The sequence below is a fragment of the Ranitomeya imitator genome, chromosome 4 (assembly GCF_032444005.1).
Source record: "Ranitomeya imitator isolate aRanImi1 chromosome 4, aRanImi1.pri, whole genome shotgun sequence".
Taxonomy (NCBI): domain Eukaryota; kingdom Metazoa; phylum Chordata; class Amphibia; order Anura; family Dendrobatidae; genus Ranitomeya; species Ranitomeya imitator.
In genome coordinates, this window is record NC_091285.1 from 234306779 (window position 1) to 234334199 (window position 27421).

Sequence of the window (27421 nt, forward strand, 5' to 3'; positions counted from 1 at the left end):
TGTCATACAGCGATAGATGACTAATAAAGTTTTAACTCTTAAAAGAAAGACAGGAGAAAAACAATGGCAGTGTGTCCAATGGGTTAAAACATAAATGTAAGCACCAATGTTTATATGAATACTAGATGGTGGCCCGATTCTAACGCATCGAGTATCTACTATATAATAGTCTAATTCTGTCTGTTTGTCTGTAACGAAAATCCCGCGTCGCTGATTGGTCTCACCAGCTGCCCGCGACCAATCAGCAACAGGCGCAGTCCGGCCGCGAATTGGCACGGGATTTGAACCACGCTTTGCGACCAATCAGCGATATTGGTGCGGGATTTAAGCACCGCTTCACTGATAATGTACATATTTTACCCGGAAAATCCTGTGTATTCATTGCATTATTCTTAAATCTTCATAAATAAACTACATACATATTCTAGAATACCCGATGTGTTAGAATCGGGCCATCATCTAGTGAAGTTATACATGTGCAGGATATCTATCTATCGATCTATGGATGTAGTTATATATAATATCTATGTATTATTAGTTATATATCTAATATCTTTCTATCGTCTTTCTATATCTATATATATAATTGTCTAAGGGGTACTTCCGTCTGTTTGTCTGTAACTTCCGTAATGGAAATTCCGTGTCGCTTATTGGTCACGCCCGGCTGGCCGCGACCAATCAGCGATATTGGGGCAGGATTTACCTCTTCACTTTTTACTATTGATGCTGCCTATGCAGCATCAATAGTAAAAACATATCATGTTAAAAATAATAATAAAAAAAAAATTATATTCTCACCTTCCGCCGTCCGCGCCAGCCTTTCCAGCTCCTCGCGATGCTCCAGTCCCAAGAATGCATCTCACGAGACCGCTACATGATCACGGGTTATTGCCGCAAGGCATTACTGGGAACGGAGCGTCACGATGAGCATCACTAAAGACCCCGGCTGGATCCGGGGGCCGACGGAAGGTGAGTATATAACTATTTTTTATTTTCATTGTTTTTTTTAACAGGGATATGGTGCCCACATTGCTATACACTACATCGGCTGTGTTATGTACAGCGTGGGCTGTGTTATATACTACCTTATTGTGCTATATACTACGTGGGCTGTGCTATATACTATGTGGCTGTGCAATATACTACGTGGCTGTGTTACAGTATATACTGCGTGGCTGTGCTATATTCTACGTTGGCTGTGTTATATACTGTGTGGGCTGTGTTATATACTGCGTGGGCTGTGTTATACTACGTCGCTGTGCTATATACTACATAGGCTGTGCTATATACTACGTGGCTGTGCAATATACTGCGTGGCCTATGTTATATACTACGTGGGCTGTGCAATATACTACGTGGCTGTGCTATATACTACGTGGCTGTTTAATATACTACGTGGGCTGTGTTATATACTGCGTGGGCTGTGCTATATACTACGTAGGCTGTGCTATATACTACGTGTTGCTCGCGCCCGGCTGTCTGCAAACAATCAGCGACAGGCACAGTCTGGCCGCGAATTGGCGTGGGATTTGAACCACGCTTTGCTGATTAGTCGCGCCTGGCTGGCCGAATCCTGTGTATTCATTGCATTATTCTAAAATCTTCCTAAATAAACCACATACATATTCTAGACTACCCGATGCATTAGAATCGGGCCACCATCTAGTATTTATATAAGATTGCTTTATTATTTTTTACAACTAGATTTATTTTACATTTACATTTACAATTTATTATTTTAGTATGTAACAGATGATGTTAAAACGCATTGCATACGGATGCTAGGCGAGTAAGAAATTAAACACTCACATGACATATGGAACAATGTAACACCTAATACTCGTCTGACACTCGCCAACTTTTCTGGCTGAGAATCTGAGCAATTTTACTTAAGTAGATGTGAGAGAACTCTAAGAAGTGTACTACTTTTTATGATACCCTGATATTAGAATGTTTTACCACACAATTGATGGTCTTGTATTTATTTCTATGTAGCTACAGTACATAATGGGCCCCAAGAATGATTTTCTCTGGTGGGCCCCAGGTACTGCAGTCCGACGCTCTTTACAAGCACTGTAGTATATGTGCTAATGATAAAAAGTTATGTATACCATGACATGCATGAAACAATATATGTCTAACAAACAAACTCAGCATTTTTTTTTAAATAATTTTTTAGCAGTCTGTATTCCACTGTTATCATTGTTCTTGTGGGAGGCCATTGTTTTTTTACAGATATCACTCAGTGTTCAAATAAGTATTTCCACAACTGCTACTAAAGCAGGAATACTAAGCAAAAAAAGCTGAGAAAATTACTTGACTGAAAGCTTTCATGTGTGGAGATGATCACTTACACTGATGTTATATGTATATCCACCTTTAAGTCCTTCTATAATTGCAGTTACAGATTCATCATTTTTTGTAATAATACTCAGATTGCGAATTTGAGATTTTGTGGGATCATCTTCTTTATACACCAGTGCTTGGAACATTTGGATGTTTCCATTAGGCTCAGCTGGAGGTATGAAGGTCATCAGAACTTTGGTCACTTCATTTGGAATTTTCTGAATTGTTATGTTTTTAGGTGGATCATTTGGCACTAAAAGAAAATATAAAACTTTTTTTTAGTAAAACAAATACAAATGTTAAAAATATAGCTAGTTAAGCCTAAGGGACATCAGTCTTAATTAACCTTTAGTCGATTGTTTAAAAACATTCAGTTGTAATATACAGTCAGTTATAATATACAGTACATTATTGATATAAACAAATATGAACCACTTCAAAACATGGCCATTTTTCGTTATTATGCTTAGTTCCCCCCCTTTTTCAAAATGTCATAACTTCATTTTTTAATTGATATAGCTATATGGGACTTGTTTTTTGGACAAGCTATGGTTTTGACCAACACTGTCACTTTACCTTATAATGAGCTGAAATACAAGAAATATATCCAAGTGCAGTGAAATTATGAAAAATAATGCAATTCTGTCACTGTTTCTTTTTTTAAATTTTACGTTATTCATTGCGCAGTAACAATGACTGTGATGATACAGCATTTAATCTTAATAAGCCAGACATCTATTTTCAGTAAGCTAGGAGGCATAGAATGCTATCTTTATGTTGAATCTTCTTGTGGGTTGATTTGATATTTACAAATTGATGAATAGTTGTTATTTACCTCTTACTGTATATCAACTCCTACATTTTATTGAACTGTTATCTTTGCAAAACAGGGATGAATGGTCACTGAACAATGATGTTTGCTGATATGTTGATTACATATTATACCAGGCCATGTAGTTTGTTGATTTGCAAACTTTGAAGGATAAACTAAAAATAAACAAACAATGCACGTTAACCTCATCACCCCTTCCCCTTGGCCTCTGAATGATGGCTTGAAGAACAGTTGTCAACTAAAAAAGGGGATATGCCTCTGTAATAAGACATCCAAGAGACCCAGAGATCCAAAGAACCAGAGACTCTTTATAAAACCACAGTCAGGAACACTCTGCAGGATAGCTGCAAGATTATGGCTCCGTCATGAAGGACACAAATTTGACATTCTATAGCATGCAAGCTTAGGAGACTACAGCCCCGGCTGAAAGAGATCTGTTCCATTTACCATTACTGAACGCATGAAGAGGTCAAGATGTGGACCCAACGGTCACCTGAGCTCCATGTATTCATTTGAGAAGGTCACTTGGCTCCATGGAGATGTTTGCAGAAGTCAGTTTGTGACCTTACAGTCACCTGGCTTTGTACCTCAGTGGTCTGTCAGCTTTCTAAGCTTTTTGTTACCTCCTCTTTGTGCATGCCACAGATGTGGTAGTAGGTCCTGGAAGCTCTGAAGTCACAGCTGCTCTTATCCTGGCAAGTAAGCGGAAAGGTGAGACTGTTTAATTCTGTACCACCTTGGGTATTTTCCTGGGACTGTTCTTTTTGTTATTTGCCTGTTTTGTGGTTCAATAGAGCATTGCCACTCTGTTTTACCCTCACCCTGTGTTGTCTGAGTAGTATTACGCCCACGGTAAAAGGAGAGCGGGCATTCAGTGGGATGATCCCTGGTCCATGCGGTTTCAGCTAGCGGACTAGAGCACCCACTGACACCCTATGTGTTCACATTTTGGTGGCAGTGGTGGGATACTACTCAGACCAGTGGATCCGGGGGGAGCTGCTGGGGACTGGTGTTCTCAGACACCATCCAGGGCTCCACAATCATGGAGGCATATAGACAGACCCAGCAAACCATAGGTGAGGCATGCATAGTAGTTTTCGGATGCCATTATATCCAACCCCCCCAGCTCTGCCTTGGGAGGAGTACCAGAATGGAGGTATAGTCAATTAAGTGTGGAGTTTATTAGCAAGGAAGACATGAAATATGCTATGAGGAAACTGGATGATACAAAGTTTTGTTCTCATGAAAATGAGACTTCTTACATTCGTGTCTGTGCTTAAAGACATGCTGATGGACTGTCAGAGATAAGTGGAGAAGAATGATCTGAATCCTATCGCATCTGACTAATTAGGATGGGGGAGCAGTTAAGTTAATCTTAATTATCTTTAGTTATCCAGACTTCTACTTTCAGTAAGCCAGAAGGCATAGCCTGTTATCTTTATGTTGACTTATAAGTTGAATTGATATGGATACATTTGGGGATGTCAGGATGTGGACCCACCGGTCACCTGAGCCCCATGGATACATTTGAGAAAAACAGGATTGGGACCCACCGGTCACAAGGCTCCATGGAGATGTTCAGAGAAGCCAGGTTGTGACCTTCCGGTCACCTGGCCTTGTACCTCAATGGAATGTCGGCTTCCTAAGCTTGTCGTTATCTCCTCTCTGTGTGTTCCACAGGTGGGGTAGTTGCCCTGGTGCTCTGAAGTCACAGCTGCTCTTATCCCGGCAAGAAAGCAGAAGGATGAGACCTGTTTTATGGTTCAATAAAGTATTGTCATACCATTTTACCCTCACCCTGCATTGTCTGAGTAGTATTTCACCCACAGTAAAAGGAGGGCATATGTTTGGTGGGATGATCCCTGGTCCATGCAGTTTCGGCTAGCGGGCTAGAGAACCTGCTGACTTCTCCCCCTCCCCATGTCGCCATAATGACCTAACATGTTTTTTCAGGTCAGTACAGTTATGGAGATGTAACACTTTTTCTCTAGTTAAATGGCAAAAATAAATTTGATATGTTTGGCTTATTTTTTAAAGCTTTTGTTTACATCTGCTCAGCCTTAATCTTAATCTTTAGAGAATGTGAGGTCTGAGAAATTGAGGCCTACAGATTTTTTAAAAGCTTTTGTTCACTTTTAGAGATCACAGAAAGATTCACAGACAAAGTAACACTGTATTTCTGAGAACTGGAGGCCTACAAAATTTTCAAATGCTGTTTTGCACTTTTACAGATCACAAAAATGTTCACAGACCACGTAACACTGTATATCTGAGATATAGAGTCCTTCAAATTTTTTTTACAGCTTTTTGCAATTTTACAGACCACAGAAATGTTCACAGACCACATAACACTGTATGTCTCAGAAATGGAGGCCTACAACATTTTTAAAAGCTTTTGTTCACTTTCAGAGATCACACACATATTCACAGACAAAATAACATTGCATGTCTGAGAAATGGAGGCCCACAACCTTTTCAAAAGCTTTTGTTCAGTGAGATCACAGAAATTTACTCCACACTACGGAATAGTGTATGGCTAAGGAAATGTAACCAGGGAAAATGTTTCAACGATTTTTGGGTGTGTTACATAGCACAAAAAAAGGACCTCAAAGCACATAATAATTGATGGATTAAATTACACTGTTCCAAAAAATTAAGGGAACACATAAACAACAGCTTATAACTCCAAGTAAATCAACTTCTGTGAAATCAAAGTGTCCACTTAGGAAGCCCCACTGACAATCAATTTCACATGCTGTTTTGCAAATGGAATAGACAACAGATGGAAATTATTGGCAGTTATCAAGACACTCAATAAAGGAGTGGTTCTGCAGGTGGGGACCACAGACCACATCTCAGTACCAATGCTTTCTGGCTGATGTTTTGGTCACTTTTGAATGTTGGTTGTGCTTTCACACTTGTGGTAGCATGAGATGGACACTACAACCCACGCAAGTGGCTCAGGTAGTGCAGCTCATCCACGATGGCACATCAATGTGAGCTGTGGCAAGAAGGTTTGCTGTGTCTGTCAGCGTAGTATCCAGAGGCTGGAGGGGCTACCAGGACACAGGCCAGTACACCAGGAGACGTAGAGGGGGCCATAGGAAGGCAAAAACCCAGCAGCAGGACCGCTACCTCAGCCTTCATGCAAGGAGGAACAGGAGCACTGCCAGAGCCTTGCAAAATGACCTCCACCAGGCCACAAATGTGCATGTGTCTGCATAAACAGTTAGAAACCGACTCCATGAGGATGGTCTGAGTGCCCGACATCCACAGATTGGGGTTGTGCTCACAGCCCAACACCGTGCAGAGAAGCTTGGCATTTGCCACAGAACACCAGGATTGGCAAATTCACCACTGGCACCCTGTGCTCTTCACGGATCAAAGCAGGCTCACACTGAGCACATGTGACAGACGTGACCGAGTCTGGAGACGCCGTGGAGAGCAATCTCCTGCCTGTAACATCCTTCAGCATGACCATTAGGTACTGAGATGAGATCCTCAGACCCCTTGTGAGAGCATATGCTGGTGCGGTTAGCCCTGGGTTCCTCCTAATGCAGGACAATGCCAGACCTCATGTGGCTGGAGTGTGTCAGCAGTTCCTGCAAGATGAAGGCATTGAAGCTATGGAGTCGCCTGCCCATTCCACAGGCCTGATTCCGGTTGAACACATCTGGGACATCATGTCTCGCACCATCCACCAACGTCACATTGCACCACAGACTGTTCAGGAGTTGGCCGATGCTTTAGTCCAGGTCTTGGAGGAGATACAGTACCTCAGGAGACCATCCGCCACCTCATCAGCATGCCCAGGTGTTGTAAGGAGGTCATACAGGCACATGGAAGCCACACACACTACTGAGCATCATTTCCTTGTCTTGAGGCATTTTCACTGACGTTGGATCAGCCTGTAACTTAATTTTCCACTTTGATTTTGAGCATCATTCCAACTCCAGACCTCCATGGGATATTAGTTGTGATTAATGTTGTTCGTTTTAGGTTTATTGTTTTCAACACATTCCCCTATGCAATGAATAAAGATTTACAACTGGAATATTTCATTCAGTGATATCTAGGATGTGGGATTTTAGTACTCCCTTTATTTTTTTGAGCAGTGTTCATTCAATGTTTCCCGCACCCAAAAAAACTGCAGTTATATGTTTGCCAACCGACTGCACAGGCATAATCCCTGTGTACATACTGGATCCGGTCACTATTCCTGCTCCTGTGACTCTCTCTCTCCCACCCTGTGCTGATTGTATATGCTTCAAATGATGGGCCCATGGAAGGGCTGTTGGTATGATGGTTCAGCTTCAGCACCATTATCAACACTACAGGCCTCTGCTTCTTTACATTGTGCACATAGGTCTTGACAAGCACTCTCTCCCTCCAATACAAAGTGTCACAGAACTGTGCATGTCACACGGTTAGCCAATCATAGTAATGTGACAACCAAGATGGCTATGGCATTACAGTGTCTCACAGGCAATTCACAGATGCTTATTGGCTGCCTAATAGGCACCAAAGATGCGGGGTGGGGATTTGAGTTTTACATCGAGCACCTCCCATTACTCGCCGAGCAACAAGCACATCTGAGCACCGTGATACTCGAGTGATAACTGAGTACCACAGAGCGCATTCAATCATCTCTAACCTTTAGGCTTGACTTTGCAAAGCGTCACTAAAAATATAGAGGCCTAGTATATACATTTCCATAGGGTGTACTGCTCTTTGCAAATGATTAAAAAATGTATTATTCAGGATGCTTGTGAAGCTAAGCTAAACACAATCATGTACATAGAGCAGAAGTTTCTGAAAAATATACTTTTCATGCAAAAAGTAATAGCAGGATTTTTTTTGTCACAAAACCTGCCACATAAAATACACATACCTGCCTCTAGAGTGGTAGTAGTCACTGGATTGCTTGGCTTCCCTTCTGTAACCGCTGAATCTAGATCTCCAGTGAAAGCGGTGACTATTATGGAATAGCTAGTGAATGGCTTCAAATCCATGATTTCAATATTCCTACTTTCATTACTCCACCTTATAAACTCCTTTGAATAGTCCGCATTTTTGACCTAAAAAGAAACACAAGATAAATTCCCAAGATGTACACTAAAGACTATTAAGCCTGAATTGCATTAGTTTTGTGCCTAGTGTGATTAACCATTTTAGATACCTAATAAAACCTTTATTGTATGAAATATTAAATGTTGGGGCTCTATACATATTGCTCTTTATCCATTGCTACATATTCTTGACACTTGGTGGACTTGATTAAAACGTCTTGGTGAGCCGGATACATAGTTGTTGTTTTACACAAACACATGAATGTAGAATACAATGCATTGTTACAGTTCTGCTTCTCTAATTGGTATAAATTTTGATGCAAGTTCATACAAACATAGGATGAAAAATAAAATGAAGTTCTTGCATCGTTGTGAAAACATTGCAGATGCGTGATTCAGTTTCAAAGTTGCAATTAGACCACACAACATCTTTCAAAATGTAAAATGACTCTACGGGGTAAGAACAGGAAATAAGAACTCATCTTCATTGCGGCAAGATTGTATTGGATCATGCATATTTGGAAAAAAAAACATTTTATATAACTTCATCCTCCTGTGGCCAATTTACACTTCTGTGCTTTTGTTTTCCCCTTCCCTTCTTCCAAGAGCCATAACTATTGTATATTTCCATAGACATAGCCATATGAGGCTTTGTTTTTGTAACATCATTTGGGTTACCAAACAATGTACTGAAAACAGGGAAAAATATTTGGTGAAATAGTGGAAAAAAAATGCAGTTAAACCACAGTTTTTTTGTGTGGATATTGTGCTTTTTTTTGCTTGAAAGTAATACTAAACTTTTATTGTTTTTATTTGTCGGGTGAAAAGAACATTGGAAATTTGTGAAATAATTGGTTTGTGTCGCCATTTACTGAGACCCAAAACTTCTTTACTTTTCTATCGATTACGTTGTGTGAGGACTTGTTTTTTTATTTTGTAGACAGCTGATTATTTTATTTATACCATTTTAAAGTGGTTTTAACACCTGTGTGATGGAGATAATTTTGACCTTAATGACCAAGCCAAATTTTTTAAATCTGACTAGGGTCATTTTATGAGGTAATAACTCTGGAAAGCTTCAGCGATAGTTTTTTCCTGACATATTGTACATGTTAGCGGTGAATTTTGATTGATATGATATGCATGTATTCATGAAAATATTAAAAAAATGTTTATTTGAAAATTGCACAATTTTAAACTTTAACCCCGAACCTTGTTTTTACCTTCCTGGCCAGGGCAATTTTTACAATTCTGACCACTGTCACTTTATGAGGTCACAGCTCTGGAATGCTTCAATCGATACCACTCATCGTGAGATTGTTTTCTCGTGACATGTTGTACTACTGTATATGATAGTCATAAAATTTCTTTGATATGACTTGAATTTATTTGTGAAAAAAATGGAAATTTTGCAATTTTCAAAGTTTTATTTTTTATGCCCTTAAATCAGAGAGTCATATCGCAAAAAAAAAATAGTTAATAAATAACATTTTCACACATGTCTACTTTACATCAGCAAAATTTTTGAAAGATAATTTTTTTGATAGGAACTTATAAGGGTTAAAAATTGACCAGCGATTTCTACTTTTTGCAACAAAATTTAGCAAAACCATTTTTTTAAAGTACCACCTCAGATTGAGGGGCCTATATGACAGAAAATATCCCAAAGTGTAGATTGTGAGCCCTCGCGGGCAGGGTCCTCTCTCCTCCTGTACCAGTTGTGACTTGTATTGTTCAAGATTATTGTACCTGTTTTTATTATGTATACCCCTCCTCACATGGAAAGCGCCATGGAATAAATGGCGCTATAATAATAAATAATAATAATAATAAAGTAACACCATTCTAAAAACTGCACCCATCATGGTGCTCAAAACCACATTCAAGAAGTTTATTAACCCTTCAGGTGCTTCACAGGAATTTTTGGAACGTGGAAGAAAAAAAATAAACATTTACTTTTCTTTCTCAAAAATTTTCCTTTGGACCTAATTTTTATTCTTTTCACAAGGATAACAGGAGAATATGGACCATACAATTGTATTGTATTGTTGTGCAATTTCTCCTTAGCATGCTAATACCTAATTTGTGGGGGAAATCTTCCGTTTGGGCACACGACAGTTATCGGAAGGGAAGGCGCGCCATTTCACTTTTTGAATGTAAAATTTGCTGGGATAATTAGTGGATGCCATGTCGCGTTTGGAGAGCCCCTGATGTGTCTAAACATTGGAAACCCCCCACAAGTGACACCATTTTGGAAACTAGAACCCTTAGGGAACTTATTAAGATGTGTATGGAGCCACAGGTGCTTCACAGAAGTTTATAACGTAGAGCGATGAAAATAAAAAAATCTAATTTTTACCAGATAAGTCTATTTTAGCTCAATATTTTCATAAAGGTAATAGGAGAAATTGCGCATGCAATTTGGTGTGTAATTTCTCCTGAGTAGCGATACCCAATGTGTGGAGGAAAACAACTGTTTGGGCGCATGGTAGGTCTTGGAAGGAAGGAGCATCATTTGACTTTTGGAATGCAAAATTTGCTGGAATAAATAGGGGATGTCATGTTTGTATTTTCATAAGGGCCCCAAAGGTTGTTGTGCAATTTGTCCTGAGTTCACTGATACCCCATATGTGGCAGAAAACTACTCTTGAGGCACAGTGCAAAGCTCAGAAGGGACGTAGCGCCATATTACAGTGCAGATTTTGCTGCACTTGTTTGAGGATGCCATGTTACATTGGCAGACCCCTGAGGAGCTAGATCAGCAGAACCCCCCATAAGTTACCCCTTTGTACCAATTAAACCTCTCAATGAATTCATCTAGGGGTGCAGTGATTATATTGACATCACAGGTGTGTCACAGACTTTTATACCATTGGGCAGTTAAGAAAAAATAATTTACATTTTTGACACCAAGATTGTGTGTTAGCCCCAAGTTTTACATTTTCACATTGGGAAATGAATAAAAATGGCACCAAAAGTGGTCCCACAAGTTATGCTGAATGTAGAAATACCCCATATGTAGATGAACAGTACTACTTTGCCATACGGAGTGACTAGGGAGGGAAGGAGCGCTACTTGCCTCCTGGAGTGCAAATTTTCCTAGACTAGTTTACGTATTCCATTTAAAGAACCCCTAAGTGCTAGAAAAGCAGAATCCCCCTCAAGTGACCCCATTTTGGAAATTATAACCCTTTGACAATTTATATACAGATGCAGTGACGATTTTGACTCTATGGGTGTTTCCAGAAACAGGCAGCAGTGAATGTTGCGGAGTGAAAATTGCAAACTGCCGTTGTAGTGACCAATAGGCTGTAGTGACCAGTATGTTGCAGTCACGAGTACATTATTCCCAGCTCATGCTTCTGGAGACATCCACCTATAAATTAGGCGGCTCTCATCACTACAGAAACATGTGGGCGCTATATGTGGTTTAGGGACACTGGGGCTCAGAAGGGGAGGGCATTTGAATTTGGGAGTGGAGAATTTGAAGAATTTCTTTTGGGGAGCGAAAAATATTTAGAATTGAGAGTCCACAGTGGTTGATACCTTTTAATGGCTAACTGAAAAGATGGTAACAAATTGCAAGCTTTCGAGACTACTTAGGTCTCTTCATCAGGCACAGACTAAAGCAAATTATGATGAAACACATATTTATACACAACACAGCAAAGAGCTGTCATTATGGGAGAGTGATAAGTGATAAACAGTTGTGTCCATAAATATTGGAAAGTTCCTAGATTAGGAGTGAATGTTTTGTTATCCTCTGATTGGGGTCTGGTTCTGTAATGATGACCCCACAGGTCTGAAGTGCAAATTCCTTAATTGATGTAAAAAGACATAAATCCATGCGACACATTCATTCTTGTGACAAATTGTACCTCACGTCAGTGTTAAAATTTATTCGATATAACTTGCGTTTATTTGTGTAAAAAGGAAATTTGGGGAAAATTTGGAAAATTTTGCAATTTTCAAATTTTTATGCCCTTAAAACAGAGAATTAAGTCACACAAAATAGTTAATAAATAACATTTCCCACATGTCCACTTTACATCAGCACAATTTTGGAACCAACCTTTTTTTTTTTTTAGGAAGTTATAAGGGTTAAATGTTAAACAGTGATTTCTCATTTTTACAGCACCATTCTTTTTAGGGACCTCATCACATTTGAAGTCATTTTGATGGGTCTATATGATATAAAATACCCAAAAGTGACACCATTCTAAAAACTGCACCCCTAAAGGTGCTCAAAACCACTTTCAAGATGTTTATTAACCCTTCAGGTGCTTCACATGAATTTTTGTAAATATTTTTCCCAGTAATATGCGCTCCTAAAGGATGATGATGGATCATCATCCTTCAGGAGCGCATATTGCTGGGAAAAACGTTTACAAAGTGTTATCACCTATGAAAGCACTAGTTCAGTGCACCTATCAGTTCCTAGATCTCTGCAGCAAACTGAATGGAAAGAGGAATGGAGAGACCCATGGATTGGATCTATACACAGTATCACAAGACACCAAAAAGGTGAGTGGATTCACACTGAGTATACACCTTTGGAAACTAACTACTACACTCAGAAGTCTGTGCTTCCAATTTCTCTCCCTATAATCCCCTCTTGTTTCACATGAATTTTTGGAATGTTTAAAAAAAATGAACATTTAACTTTTTTTCATGAAAAATTTAATTCAGACCAAATTTATTTTATTTTACCAAGAGTAATAGGAGAAATTGGACCCCAAAAGTTATTGTGCAATTTGTCCTGAGTATGCTTATACCCAATATGTGGGGGTTAACCACTCTTTGGGCGCATGGCAAAACTAGGAAGGGAAGGAGCACCGTTTTACTCTTTCAAAATAAAATTGGCTGGAAATAAGACCGGACACCATGTCGCGTTTGGGTCGCTTTGGAGAGCCCTTGATGTACCTAAACAGTGGAAACCCCCTACAGGTGACACCATTTTGGAAACAAGACGCACAAAGGAACTTACCTAGATGTGTGGTGAGCACTTTGAACCCTCAAGTGCTTTACAAAAGTTTATAACGTAGAGCCGTAAAAATAAAAAATCACATTTTTTATTTTCCCAAGGGTTACAGGAGAAATTGGACATTAAAAGTTGTTGTACAATTTGTCCTGAGTATGCTGATACCCCATACGTGGGGATAAACCACTGTTTGGGTGCATGGCAGAGCTCAGAATGGAAAGAGCTCCAGATTTTACTGTTATGGTTTGAAGGTGCCATGACCCACTGGGAGAGCCCATGAGGTGCCAAAACAGCAGAACCCTCCATAACTCCATAAGTGACCCCATTTTATGAACTACACCTCTCAATGAATTCATCTAGTGGTGCAGGGATCATATTGTCACCATGGGTGTGTCACAGAATTTTATACCATTGGGCAGTGAGGACATAATAACTACATTTTTACCACCAAAATTTTGTTTTAGCTAAAGACTTTACATTTTCACACAAGAAGTGGGTAGAAATGGCAATAAAATTGTCCCACAATTTCTGCTGAATGTGGCAATACCCCATATCTGGCATAACAGTGCTACTTAGCCATGCGGAGAGACTTGGGAGGAACAGAGCGCTATTTGCCTATTCAAGTGAACTGGTCTGTGCACATGTCAGTGTGTTACCATGGCAAAACACGCTGACATGTCCATTTTCTAATGTCAGCACGGGCCATAAAGTGTCCCGCACACGTGCATACACATGACAAACATCGATGTCATCCATGTGACACGCATCGGTGCCAGGGAAGAAGTGTTACAGGTGCTGAACTCAGCTCTCCTCATTCTTCCCTGCGCTGCCGGTGATTGTCATGAGCAGCGGAGAATGCTGAGACTTACATTTAAGTAATAAAAGAGATAGCAGGCGGGGGCTGATGGGACTATTACGCCCATCACTCTACCCCTGCTGCTATTTACAGTGACAGCAGGAGTGACGGATGGGAAGTTATCTTGCCTGAAGAAGGAGCCACGGTGCTCTAAAAGCTTGCAAACATATTATTTTCGGGTTAGCCAATAAAGGTATCACTCCTAGAATACTTCTGTCATCATTGGGCAGAAAAATATTCACATCGATTTTTCTGGCTAACATGGTACCACAATACAATTTGTTATTGTACATCAATTTTCCTACAACATTTATAAACCAATTTGGTTAGGGACCACATCCCATTTGAAATGACTTTGAGGGACCTATATGACAGAAAATTCCCAAAAGTGACACCATTCTAAAAACTGCACCTCTCAAAGTCCTCAAAACCACATTCAAGAGAAATATTAAACTTCAGGTTTTCACAGAAATTATTGGAATAAGGAAGCAAAAAAAGAATAGTTTACTTTTTTCACAAAATTTTTTCTTTAGTCTCAAATTATTTACTTTTACAATTAAAAGCAGGGGAAAATGGACCCCAAAATTTGTTGTACAATTTCTCCTAAGTATGCAGATACCGAATATGTGGGTAAAAACTACTGTTTGGGAGAACAGCAGGGTTCGGAAGAGAAGCAGCACCGCTTTCCTTTTTGAACGCAAAAATGGCTGGAATCGATAGCGGATGCCATGTTGCGCTTGAAGAATCCTTACTGTGCCTAAACAGTGGAAACCCCCCCACAAATGACCCCATTTTGGAAACTACACCCTCAAGGATTTTATCCAGGGGTATAATGAGGACTTTTAACCCAAATGTACTACACAGAATTTGATAACATTAGGCCATCATATTGAATATGTCATCATTAATGTTGAGCATGAGTGCTCGCTACTCGAGTTTGCATCAGGGTGTTCAGGTGTGCACCAAGTATCGCTGTTCCTTGAGCGACCCTGATGCAAACTCGAGTAGCGAGCACTTATACTCAACACTAGTTGTTGTATTGTCAACATTTTTTAAACTGTTAAAAAACCCAAACCCCTATGCTAACCCTAACCCAACACTAACCCTAGCCCAAACCTAACCATAGTCCAACCCTAAGCCCAACCTTAACCCCAGCCTAACTCCAAACCTAATAGAAAAGAATGAAAGAAATAAAAATGATAAAATACAAAAATGAAATCTAACTAAGGGGATGACACAGGGGGACGACATACTAATTATTAGCTTTTGATAACTGTGACAGGGTCCATCACAGTGATCAAAATGAATCAATAGGAAAAATCCCCTGTGTTGCCGGGTGCAGGGACTGACAACAAAATTTAAGTGGTTAAGCACCAGCTATCAGAGATAGCTCCAGATGCTGCTGTTACAAGCAAAAGCGAGCTGTGTAATAGAGCAGTCAGTTCCTGAACCTACTCCATATATAAGGGTACAATGTAAGACATACTATTACACCTTATGTGGCTAAGGGGTTAATTGTCTTTTATAATCTCTGAAAAATTGCCGAATATATTTCTACAGAGGTCAGCTCTACCAATTCTACAAGTAGACTTTTTTTTAATTTTAAATTTCCCACAAGAAACATCTCTGGCTCTTCCAGAAATACATTAGAGAGTGGATCTAGTACACATCTGTGATACAAAAAAAGGCCATGTTTTTCATATGATGTCTGAAAATATTATTGTATTAGATCCCACTAGCCTTCAGTTGTCAAGTATCAATGGGTCTGACAACAAGCATTCAATTTACTTTGCAGTACGACCACAAGAGAAATTCAGCATTACACCACTCTCATTTAATGACTGCGCAATGAATGAACAGTGGTTGTCAACAGGTTTCACATTATAAACTGCATACAATATTAAATAGATCTAGATCTCTTAGACCTGCTGAAGCTCGTGTAGTTGAACGTTGCATATTGAAAACCCATGTCACAGTGCAGTTATTTTAATATTAAGCAGGAAAACTTTCAAAATTGATTATACAACCATTCGTACATGGATTTTCAAAGTAAGTACACCAGGTCTGAGTAAGTCAAAGAGATCTACAGTGGGGAAAATAAGTATTTGATACACTGCCAATTTGTCAAGTTTTCCCATCTGCAAACAATGTAGAGATCTGTAATTTTTATTGTAGGTACATTTTAACTGTAATAGACAGAATCTTAAAAACAAATCCAGAAAATTGCATTGTATGATTTGTACATAATTAATTTACGTTCTATTCCATGAAATCAGTATTTGATTCAACAGAAAAACAGAACTTAATATTTGGTACAGAAACCTTTGTTTGCAATTACAGAGGTCAGACATTTCATGTAGTTCTTGATGAAGTTTTCACACATTGCAGCAGAGATTTTGATCCACTCCTCCACACAGATCTTATCCAGATCTTTCAGGTTTCGGGGCTGTCACTGAAGAACATTGAGTTTCAGCTCTCTCCAAATATTTTCTTTTTGGGTTCAGGTCGGGAGACTGGCTAGGCCTCTGCAGGTCCCTGAAATGCTTCTTACGGAGCCACTCCTTAGTTGCTCTGGCTGTGCATTTCGGATCATTGACATGTGGAAGACTCACCCATGACCCATCTTCAATGCTCTTACTGAGGGAATAAGGTTGTTTGACAAAATCTTGCGAAACATGACCCCATCCATCCTCCCTTCAATACAGTGCAGTCGTCCTGCTCCCTTTGCAGAAAAGCACCCCCAAAGTTCTATGTTTCCCCCATCATGCTTCACTGTTGGGATGGTGTTCTTGGAGTTGTACTCATCCTTCTTCCTCCAAACATGGCAAGTGTTTCTATTTTGGCTCATCTGACACATGACCTTCTCCCGTGCCTCCTCTGGATCAGATTGTCAAACTTCAAAAGGGCCTGAACAAGTGCTGGCAATGAGCAGGGGTACCTTGCATGCTCTGAAGGATTTTAATCCATGACAATGTATTGTGTTACTATCAGTAATCTTTGAGACTGTGGTCCCAGCTCTCTTCAGATCATTGACCAGGCTCTCACATGCAGTTCTGGGCTTATTCCTAACCTTTCTCAAAATCATCCTGATTCCTTACCCCACAAGGCAAGATCTTGCATGGAGCCCCAGACCAAGAATGATGGACAGTCATCTTGATGTCTTTTTTCCATTTTCTAATTATTATGCCAACAGTTGTTGCCTTCTCACAAGCTGCTTGCCTGTGGTCCTGTAAGCCATCCCAGCCTTGTGCATGTCTATAATTTTGGCCCTGGCATCCTTAAACTGCCCTTTGGTCTTGGCCATGTTGGAGAGGTTGAAGTGTGATTGATTGAGTGTGTGTACAGGTGTCTTTTCTACAGGTAATGAGTTCAAACAGGTTCAATTAATAGAGGTAATAAGTGCCAAGAAGGAGGGCTTCTTAAAAAAAATAACAGATGTGTGAGAGCTAGAACTCCTGCTGATTGGTAGCTGATCTAATGCTTATTTCATGCAATAAAAAGCAACTTAATTATTTAATAGCAATACAATGTGATTTTCTGTTTTTTTTTATGTTTAGATTCTGTCTCTTACAGTTTAAGTGTACCTAAGATAAAAATTACAAACATCTCCATTCTTTGTAGATGGGAAAACTTGCAAAATTGGCAGTATATCAAATACTCATTTCCCCACTGTACATAATTATCCTAAGTCATGTGACAAGGCTTGTTAAAGGGTCGACATTGACTGTTAGGATTGCTACCTCCAATAGGTGGCACTAGAGTTCTAGTCCTCTTCCTCTCTGAAGAGACAATTTGCCCACTGTACTTAATAATGCATGCATCTTGGATGGTGTGAATCTGGTAACTGATCTATTATTATATCCATACATGCTTTTTCTACCTGTTTCTGCTGTGAACCATAGATAAGAGCCATTACTTAAGAATTTTCTCATAGAATAATTTGAAATTCATTTTCTAAACCAAATGATGCTTTTAATAACGTACCACCCTTTTAAACCATACTTTCTACAAAATAAGTAATAGCCTCAAACAACTGCCAAACAGGGAGGTTTAACCTAAAATCACAGAAAAACTTTGAAATACTGCTTATTACCCTGTCGGACATTTTTATGATATAATTTCAACATGTTTTAGAGTAGTTAATGATTAGGTAGCTGTACAGTAGTTTTCCTCTGGGGAAAATGTATATTAAGTGCAGCTGCTAAGATGTTAGGACTGCTCATCCCTAACAGATGCATTGCTTTGCCCTGTTCCCTGCTTGCCTCTGATGCACTAAACAGACATTCCCTTTATGTTAAGACCACTAGCGTCAACCTTTGGTTTACAAGTACAAGTGTGTCATATTTTTTTTATACTGACAACTGAACTTCATTTTGAATTCATCTCATCAGTGATCCACACTAAACTGCCTGTGGTCCACTTATTAAAACAGGTTGTGTAAAGAAAAAGCTGTAATCCTGATTTATGGCTTCCTGTAAAATAATAAAACAAATCCCTAAAGTTCCTGACCTGAGAGATAGGTGCTAATTCTTTTGTAATGGTGTGCTCCATATGGAATTTTAAAAAGGATGTCTGGACAATAGGTATTTGATGACCTATCTACAGGATAGGACATCAATGGCAATAGTGGTACAACATCCTGTGCCAATCACCTTTTTTGTCACCCCCTTAGTTAGGTGTTAAATAAAAAAAATTCCATTCTTTGCAGCTAGGGTTAGGGTTGGGGTTGGGTTTAGGGTTGGGGTAAGGGTTCTGTTAGGGTTAGTGTTGTGTTACTGTTAGGATTGGGTTGGGGTTAAGGATGGGTTGGGGTTAGTGTTGTGGCTAGGGTTGGAGTTGTGGTTAGGGTTAGAGTTGTGTTGGGGTTATGGTTGTGTTGGAGTTAGGGTTATGTTGGGGTTACGGTTGGGGTTACAGTTGTGTTGAGGTTAGGGTTGTGTTGGGGATTTATCTTTGTGTTGGGGTTGTGTTTAAGGCTAGGGTTGGGATTAGGGTTGTGGTTCAGGTTAGGGGTGTGTTGGGGTTAGGGGTATGTTGGGGTTAGTGTTGGAGTTAGGGCTGTGTTAGGGTTGGAGTTAGAATTGGGGGTTCCACATCAGGGCATCTCCAAATGCGACAAGGTGTCCACCATTGATTCCAGCCAAAAGGTCAAACGGTGCTCCCTCCCTTCTGAGCCTTGCTACGCGCCCAAACAGTGGATTTCCCCCACATATTAGGTATAGGTGTACTGAGGAGAAACTACACAACAAATGTTGTGGTCCATTTACTTCTGATACCCTTGTGAAAATAAAATAGTTTGGGACTAAAGTAAATTTTTTGTGAAAAAAGTTAAATGTAAATTTATTCCTTCCACATTGCTTTAGTTCTTGTGAAGCACCTGAAGGGTTAATAAACTTATAAACTTTTTGAATGTGATTTTGAGCACCTTAACCCCTTTCTGACATATGACATACTATCCCGTCGAGGTGGGGTGGGCCCGTATGACCACCGACGGGATAGTACATCATACGAGATCAGCCACGTTCACGGGGGGAGCGCGGCCAATCGCGGCTGACATCCAGCACTATGTGCCAGGAGCGGTCACGGACCACTCCCGACACATTAACCCCTGGCACACCGCGATCAAACATGATCGCAGTGTGCCGGCAGTACAGGGAAGCATCGCGCAGGGAGGGGGCTCCCTGCGGGCTTCCCTGAGACGATCGGTACAAGGCGGTGTGCTCAGCTTGTACCGAGCATCTCCTCCCTGCAGGCCCTGGATCCAAAATGGCCATGGGGCTACTTCTGGGTCCTGGAGGGAGTACTTCCGGGTCCAGAGCAGGGCACGCCAGATCACAGCAGGGCACGCCAGACAGTGATGTCCCCCCTGGGACAAAGTTAAAAAGTTAAAAAAAATTTTTTTAGATGTGTAAAAAGAAAAAAAATCCTAAATAAATTAAAAAAATATATATTATGCCCATAAATACATTTCTTCATCGAAATAATAAAAAAAAACAATAAAAGTACACATATTTAGTATCGCCGCGTCCGTAATGACCCGACCTATAAAACTGTCCCACTAGTTAACCCCTTCACTGAACACCGTAAAAAAAAAAACGAGGCAAAAAAGAACGCTTTATTATGATACCGCTGAACAAAAAGTGGAATAGCACGCGATCAAAACGACAGATATAAATAACCATGGGACCGCTGAAAACGTAATCTTGTCCCGCAAAAAATGAGCCGCCATACAGCATCATCAGCAAAAAATAAAAAAGTTACAGTCCTCAGTCCTCAGAATAAAGCGGTGCAAAAATATTTATTTTTTCTATAAAATAGTTTTTATCGTATAAAAAGCAACAAAACATAAAAAAAGATGTAAATGAGGTATCGCTGTAATCGTACTGACCCGAAGAATAAAACTGCTTTATCCATTTTACCAAATGCAGAACAGTATAAATGCATCCTCCCCCCCCCAAAAAAAAAAAAAAAAAGAAATTCATGAATAGCTGGTTTTTGGTCATTCTGCCTCACATAAATCGGAATTAAAAGCGATCAAAAAATGTCATATGCCCGAAAATGTTACCAATAAAACGTCAACTCGTCCTGCAAAAAACAAGACCTCACATGACTCTGTGGACCAAAAGCTATGGCGACTTGATGGACAAATGAAGTGAATCAAAAGACGTGGGCACAGCTACTAAGGTGCACGGGTAGGTTCCCAAGCCGTATACATATAGATAAAAAGAACCCGGCACTCAACTTGAGTCAAACTGGTGGTTTTTTATTTCGTAGTACGAAAAACGTTTCGGCCTGGTCTGGCCTTCGTCAGTTACGTACTGAGAGGTGTCTGGGAGAATGCTGAGGGAATGCTTCAATAAGCGTAGTAAACTCCAGGGTGATCCCTTAGCAAATGTAAGCCTCCGGTCAAAGATGCGGCTGCAGACGCTGCTGCAGGCTGAGGTAGAGGCGGGTCAGGACGCGGTATCCACCACATTTGCTAAGGGATCACCCTGGAGTTTACTACGCTTATTGAAGCATTCCCTTAGCATTCTCCCAGACACCTCTCAGTACGTAACTGACGAAGGCCAGACCAGGCCGAAACGTTTTTCGTACTGCGAAATAAAAAACCACCAGTTTGACTCAAGTTGAGTGCCGGGTTCTTTTTATCTTGATGGACAAATGATCTGTAGGATCTTGTGCAAGCATAGATAGATCTACCATCACCTTCACCACTAGATATGGTCTTCTCCAACATTATCTTGCTCGTATAAAGTCATCAGGTTACTGGTCTTTCACCTTGTTGCTTCTATTCTTTTGACCTTTTGACCACGATGTCCTTCTCCAGTGATGCTGTAGGTATGATGTGTCCAAAGTAGACAATTCATAGCTTGATGATCCTTGCTTCAAGTGACATGTCTGGCTTGAATTGTTTCAAATTTATCTAATAGTGCTTGTAAATGTAAGCACTTTTCTAATGGGTTATTTATTATTATTTCCCCCATTCTTCCTAATATAGCTAAGATTATTAGCTATAGTTTATTTTTTATCATTTACATTTACAGCTCGTTGTCTTGGAATCCGGCCTCTGCTGTATTTTAGCAGGTGGCTGAAAATGCATTGTGCTCAGACATTCTTTTCTGTTGAGCTTGTAGACATTACCGAGGCAAAGGCCGTGATTCTTAGTGGTCTGTTAGCTCTTGATCCCAGATATCTTCATCACCGTGCTACAGGGGCAATGCTTCCACATGTTGCAGAATCATAAGAAAACAGATCAAGCCATCAGTGCTACAATGACACTTATTGATGCTGTCAATCACGCAGGAGCATACAAACCACCCCAGAAACCTGGAAATCAGGTGGCTGGCCCTCTCCTGAAAACTATGAGAACTTTGTCATTATAGCAAATCTCCTTAATCTATATCTGTTGCACACAAATTATTGTTTGATTTGGTTAACATTATTTTCACTTTCATTTGAAAAACATCTTTTTGTCTTCATTCTACCTGTGCTTTGTGAGCAGCTCTCATTACACACTTTGTAATATTCATAAACAAAGTCAGGACTTTATCTTTCCATCATTTGCCATTTCTGTTAATTATCTAATATTGTTAAACAAAATGAACCTCACATAAAAACTGCAAGAACAAAAGGTGTCACTCCGGATTCTTTCTGAGATTAATTTAACACCTTTCTGCCATCAGACAAAATAGTACATCCAATGACCCTTGGCACATGATCGGGGGTCATCGGTGCATTGGCATGACAACCAGAGGTCTCTTTGAGACCTCAATGGTTGTTGATGCCAGATTGCTGTGAGCGCCACTCTGTGGTCAGCGCTAATAGCAACTCAGCAATTCAGCTACATAGAGGTGATCTGAGCATTGCCTCTATTTAGCAGAACCGATCAAGTTGTGCCAGCTTCTAGCCTCATATGGAGGCTATTGAAGCATGGCAAAAATAAAAAAAAGTTTTTAAAAATATGAAAAAAATAAAAAAATCTTAAAGTTTAAATAATTCCCCTTTCCCCCATTCAAAATAAAACAATAAAAAAACAAACATACACATATTTGGTATTGCCTAGTTCAGAATCGCCTGATGTATCAATAACAAAAAGGATTCACCTGATCGCTAAACAGTGTAGCGAGAAAAAAGTCAAAACGCCAGAATTATCTTTTTTTGGTCGCCACAACATTGCATTAAGATGCAATAACAGGCAATCAAAAGAACCTATCTGAACCAAAATGCTATCTTTAAAAATGTCAGCTCGGCACACAAAAAATAATCCCTCACCCAACCTAAGGTCACGAAAAATGGAGACGCTACGGGTATCAAAAAATTGCTCAATTTTTATTTTTAGCAAAGTTTGGAATTTTTTTCACCACTTAGGTAAGAAAGAACGTAGACATATTTGGTGTCTATGAACTCATAATGCCCTGGAGAATCATAATGGCAGGTCAGTTTTAGCATTTAGTGAACCTAGGAAAAAAACAAAAACAAAAAACAAGTGTGGGATTGCACTTTTTATGCAATTTCACCGCTCTTGTAATTTTTTTACCATTTTCTAGTACACGACATGGTAAAACCAATGATGTAGTTCAAAAGTACAACTCATCCCACAAAAAATAAGCCCTCACATGGCCATATTGATGGAAAAATACAAAAAGTTATAACTCTGGGAATGAGGGGACTGACAAACTAAAATGCAAAGCCGAAAAAAGCTCTGGGGGTTAAGGGGTTAATTGTCACTCTCCCATTGTTTGCTGGAAAAAAGACCATCAACACTGTTGTGGACTTAGGACAATAATGATTTGCTGATGAGTAAGATAAAAAGGACATTGGCGAAAATTGTCAGATTTCTGAAGAGAGACACACAAGTCAAAAATTTACAAAATAAAAGTGTATCCATTAGCACTAAATTATGGGCCTGTGACAACAAACTAAGCTATGCTATATTATCTGAGAATAAAGAAGACTATGCAACTCATCTTAAGAATCCCAGTTTAAAAAATTATAGTATCAAATTAATAAAAGCAATATAAAGGCTTGAGTAAATCCAATACAGTACTGGCTTCAGGAATATTACCTTGGCTCTTACTACGTCAACTAGAGTATTACTAATGAACAATGGTTACCTACAAAAGGTTTGCGACCTGAACCATGACCGATCCTGCTAGAATGGATAACGAAGCCCTCCCATCTATATATTTCTTTTTATTAAATGTGGGTATATACAGTATGCATGTAGTTTAGTGTGAGAGTATTAATGGTTTCCCCACAGGAAAATTGCCCACAGGAAAAATGCCCACACGGAAAGATGGACACATGGAAAATTGCCCACATGGAAAATTGCCCACACAGAAAATTGCCCACATAGAAAATTGCCAATTGCAGCATCACAAAGTTTCAGATCTATGATTTTTGAGGTGTAGAGTGAGGATGTTCACATCATATGTGATCAACTTGTGATTTACAGCTGATCTAGTTCAAAACTGCAAAAAAGCTGAAGATCTGTGGTTTGTAGCAGTCTGTCATTATCAGCAATAGATAGATCTAGTCTGCTCTCATCTCTCACTGATTTTGCCTTACTCCTCCCACCAGCCCAAAACAGCAGCATATGCAGAGGAGCCATCACTGCTATCAGTACTAACAAGAGAATCACTGTATTATCTCTAGCGTTACATGGGACTGCAGGTCACATCTAATACATTATCATCTCAGTGGGAGCCCACCAAAAGCAGGGTGCTGCTGGCGAGATAGCTGGTCCTGGAAGCCCAGAAGGCACCGCAGAAAAGTGATATTCTGTCACTTGTACCACCTTGCTGAAAATGTATGATTTGTTTTTGCAGTGATGTAATTGGAGTCTGATGGGCCCCAGTGCAAAATTTGGACCTGCTCCCCCCACACACACATGTTGGTCAGATGTATGTGCTCCTGTAGCATTCTAAATTCTATAAAGACTTACTGTATGATTTGCCCCCTTCATTATGTAGCAATGTCCCCATCCTGGTATAAATGCCCATCATCCTGGTGAATATGTCCGCATCCTGGTATATATGTCCCAATGCTAGTATATATTGTCCCCATCCTGGTATGTATGGTCCACATTGTCTCCATCTTGGTATATATTATTATTATTTATTATTATAGCACCATTTATTCCATGGCGCTTTACATGTGAGGAAGGGTATACATAATAAAAACAGGTACAATAATCTTGAACAATACAAGTCACAACTGGTACAGGAGGAGAGAGGACCCTGCCCGCGAGGGCTCACAATCTATGCCCCATTCCTGGTATATATGTCATCATCCTGGTTTACATGGTCCCCAATCCTAGTGTATGTGTACCCGTTCTGCCCCTAATGCATAATTAAAAACAAAAACATTCTACTCACCTTTCCTCTGCTCCCACATCGCCAGTGACAGTAACAGTACTTGAGTGTATTAATACACTCACTGTATTTTACATGCACATATAAACATATTTAATAAAAAAGATATACATGGGAGTGCTTATTTAAGTTAAACTCTGGTATCCACGATATATTTCACAAAATGCTATAATATTTTATAGTACCTTGAAACTTACCATACATGACCTCGCTAGATACTATTCATATTTATATAACTACTGAGGAATCCCTTACCTACCATAACACACAATTAGATTAGCTCAAGTAAATTTGAATACCTAAAGGAAATAACCTTTTCCTACAGCCTGTAGTGTCCTTTTTTCTTTTCTGCAGGATTTAGACAGAAATCCAGAAATGCCTTCAGTTCCTAACATATAAATAAAGAGTAATGCATCAACTAGAATGTATGAAGAGTGGGGGAAGAAGGGGATTTTGCTGCTATTTATTTCAGTCTTTGTAACACTGCTGTGATGCAAGAACAAAGGGCAAAATTATATATTTTGAGATGGAATGTAAAGGGATAAAAAAAGATAAAACAAGGTTTAGACACAGGTTCTGGCTGAACTGTACTATCACATCTGCAGCAGCCTAAAGATTGCATTTTTAATAACAATATGCACTTTAAGCTGAATCAGAAAAATAGGATTTACTAGTTTATTCTACTCAAACTAATATTACACTATGATTTTGTGGCTCTCGAGTGCTGGTAAAGGACGGAGATTGGGTTAATGAGAATTTATATAGTGGATGCTTTCCTGAAACGGAAAGTACTTGCAAGCAGCATAATACAAAGAATAGCAGGTTTACCCAGAATCCTTTGCAGTAGGCGGAGCTATGCAAATCATCTCTTTCCACCCCAGTCTAATCCACAGCGCTTGGAACCGCCAAGCGTGCAATGCTGCGGATTAGTTTCTAAATTTACACAGCCAACCAATTCCTACCTGTGGACACGTGTTTCGGGCTTTAGGCCCTCATCAGCACAGGGCTGGAATTGGTTGGCTGTATGGAGTGGGGCTCGGTGAGCAAGCGATACACACATGCTAGCCACCATAGGGAGAGACCCAAGTTGGGCTAAATGTAGCGGGACGAAAGAGACCGAAAAGCCCTCTACTTAAAGGAAATACATAGTGGATGCTTTCCTGAAACGGAAAGTACTTGCAAGCAGCATAATACAAAGAATAGCAGGTTTACCCAGAATCCTTTGCAGTAGGCGGAGCTATGCAAATCATCTCTTTCCACCCCAGTCTAATCCACAGCGCTTGGAACCGCCAAGCGTGCAATGCTGCGGATTAGTTTCTAGCAGTGGCTAGCATGTGTGAGAATTTATATAGTTTTTTATGCTAATAAATATTGCAAAATATACTCAATATTATTATTATATCAAGGTACATACTTTCCGTTCGTATTCTTATAGTAAAAGTAAAATGTAGTCGAGGAAAAAAAATTCTTAAAAGTCAATGCATTGCAATGACATCAGCTTGGCATGAGATCTGAGGGATGTCCTCTTTCTCAGTGAGCTTAGTGTAGTCGGTCATGAAAGCGTAGATTATCCAACTTTTTAACTGCTACCTTTCCCCTGTTTTAATTTCATTAGTACACTGACCTATGGATTTTGACTTCAGCTGTCTGAAATGAATATAATATTTTCTTTTATCAGGACTGCTAAACCATCACAATACTAAACAATGGACTTCCACTTAATGCTCTTCACATAGGACCAAAAAGACCTTGATGAAATAATCTCTAGTATTTGGCTATCATTTTTAATTTCCCAATTCTCATGTTTCACATGTCTGCTATTTTATCTCCTTAGTCTCCAACTGTTTTGATTTAATTAGAATTTTTTTCTTATCTCAATACTCTTCTCCGCCAGATAAATTAATGTTATCCTTTTGTCTGTCGCTGATGTTTTAGTAGACATAGTAATAGTAAGGCAACGACTTAGAGGTAATAGTAGACAAAGCCTAACCAATCTAGTTATCTACTAAATCAACAACTATCTGTAATAAGCAATTTATCAAGAAAAATAATACTTTTGAAGCTGCTATTGGCTGATCCATGTTACATGGATAGTGAATACGAGCTCAAACCAATTTATAAAAGCAAATATATATTTTTAAGGAAAAATATTCTTAGATAATAGTTTCAATATGCAAAAACTGCCACTATATGATGTACACATGATGAGAATAATATTAGTAAGAATATGTTCCATGTGTTAAAAATGATTTTTTTCCCATAGAACTAAAACAGGGTGTTCACTACGTCACGAGGATGTTAGAATATTTCTGTATTTAATAATGCGGTTTAGAATATACCACCCCAGTGGGTATTTTTCCTTTCACTGCTGGCGTGGTACCGATACTTGCTATTTGCGCCTAGTATTATACTTACCAGCCTCCATCTTCTGCGCTTCATAGCACCGCTTCTGTCCCATTTCGC

At 39.5% G+C, this 27421-nt stretch overlaps 1 protein-coding gene across 1 annotated transcript in view; it reads right to left on the bottom strand.

Annotated features, from left to right (window-relative positions):
* PTPRQ (protein tyrosine phosphatase receptor type Q) overlaps positions 1-27421 on the bottom strand; it is a 536318-nt gene that overhangs the window by 149762 nt on the left and 359135 nt on the right. Inside the window, exons 28-29 of the mRNA XM_069762319.1 lie at positions 8070-8256; positions 2355-2599 (exon numbers count right to left, since the gene is read on the bottom strand). Coding sequence (XP_069618420.1) covers positions 2355-2599; positions 8070-8256 — 432 coding nt within the window. The remainder of the gene's footprint in view (positions 1-2354; positions 2600-8069; positions 8257-27421) is intronic.